A 1,814-nucleotide genomic window follows, 5' to 3' on the forward strand; every position below is an offset into this window, starting at 1 on the left:
GTATTTTATCCTCATACTCGTGCTCTATGTCCTCCTGTCGTTTACGTAAAGCATCCCTACAATGATCCACTAATAACATGCACATATGATCCAGAAGTGCATATACATGTACATGCATGCATGTACAACAAAGCATTAGTAGATTTCAAGGCTCCATAATTATTATTATTATGAATTTTTTTCTTGGTACATAATACATGTACATGATTGATATTTTTATTGCTACCTTTCTTGTTCCAGTGTCTGTATCAGTGAGTTTGAAGAAGTGTTCATTAATGGGCTGGAAAAGAAAGAGGGTGAGTTAAAATACACAATGATACACAAATTACCTCCAGACAGCTGAAGCAAATGAGCCATTGGAAGTGTTGTTATTTGTTCCCTAAAAGCACAAAATGAGTTACTAGTGATAGAGTAGTGGTATATGGTCAATGAAGTATGTAAGAATCATCTTGGTTGTAATACTAAATACAATATGTGATCTCACCATTGGTGATGCTTCTTCTTTAAGTTTCATAGCTTCCTGAGGATTATTAAATCTAAGATAAGTATTACTGCCCAGCTTCAATGTATCACCTATAGTGAAAATAATCAATATTGATAATAGTCCTAACTCCTAAGGCATATTGACAGTCAAAGCTACATGCATGGTAACAGCAGAATATTATTATAATCTTTTATTAAATAGTGCATTACTTACTGTGCGACAGTTTTACAGGATCATCCTGTTCAACTGGTATTTGATTGACAAAAGATAGGCCATCAAGTTTGTGAAGGTAGACGGACTCTCCATAATCCAACAGTGTAATCTTGCAATGAAAATTAGCTATACTCTCAGATTTAAAACCTAAAAGAGAGAGAGGTTGATAAAAAGAAGCTACAAATAGACAATAAAAATCTACAAAAAGTTGAGGCTACAAGATAATTTTAGAGCAACTTTAAAAATTTGTAGAAAATTCAATTTTGATCTGAATCAGCTCAAACTTTCTATGCAACATAAGAACATGTATATGTACCAAAAACAATTATAAAAATGGAGAATTCTCTCCTTTTAATTTTTCGTAAAATTTGGCTAAAATCCCTGTACTATAGTACAGGGACTTTGGCCCGATTTTGGAGCAACTTTAAAAATTTGTAAAAAATTTTAATTTGATTGGAATTAGCTCAAACTTGCTACACAACATAAAAAACATGTATATGTATCAGATAAAATTATAAAAATGAAGAATTCTCTCCAAGTCATTTTTTGATGAAAATACCATCACTTACTGATATCATTCTCGATGGGGGCATCAACATGTCCAATAGTAGTATCACCGCTCTATAATAATAATCATACATGCATTATAATAATAATATTAACAGTTCATACTTTTAAATAGTAGAGTACTACCCCGGCACCAAACCGATCTTCATCCACCCCCAGCAAGTGAGGCTGCTCAGAAGCAACTGTCATTTTCACTCCTTCACTTCTCAGTGCTAGATCACGCTCCTATAGTGACATACAGTACATCTCAAACCCACTCGTGCAGCTGTAATAATTACTTCAATAATCTTTTGAATGTCTCCCCATTTCCCTGCCCAGCTTCTTGTAAGGGATTGGATCTAATGGTGGTTGGAATTGACACAGTGTAGTGAAGTAATTGTATTAACTAGATGTACCTTTTCCTCTTTGTTATGCAAATCCACTGCTAAGTGTAGTGTGCTCTCCACGTCCTATAGATGATGGGATTAAGATAAAGAGCATGTCTTCAATGTACATACTGTGTTTGAAATGATGCCCATCAATCGTTTGATTCTTCACGTAATCTCTAATA

The 1,814-nt window shown here is 34.0% G+C and overlaps 1 protein-coding gene across 1 annotated transcript in view; it reads right to left on the reverse strand.

Annotated features, from left to right (window-relative positions):
- Positions 1 to 4: 4 nt before the first annotated feature.
- The window catches only part of LOC100633416 (kinesin-like protein KIF16B), a gene marked incomplete at its 3' end in the record, with an annotated part of 10,022 nt that continues 8,212 nt past the window's right edge, over positions 5 to 1,814 (reverse strand). The window contains exon 23 of the mRNA XM_020008690.1: positions 5 to 56. Coding sequence (XP_019864249.1) covers positions 5 to 56 — 52 coding nt within the window. The remainder of the gene's footprint in view (positions 57 to 1,814) is intronic.

The sequence above is a fragment of the Amphimedon queenslandica genome, unplaced genomic scaffold (assembly GCF_000090795.2).
Source record: "Amphimedon queenslandica unplaced genomic scaffold, v1.1 AMPQUscaffold_13507, whole genome shotgun sequence".
Taxonomy (NCBI): domain Eukaryota; kingdom Metazoa; phylum Porifera; class Demospongiae; order Haplosclerida; family Niphatidae; genus Amphimedon; species Amphimedon queenslandica.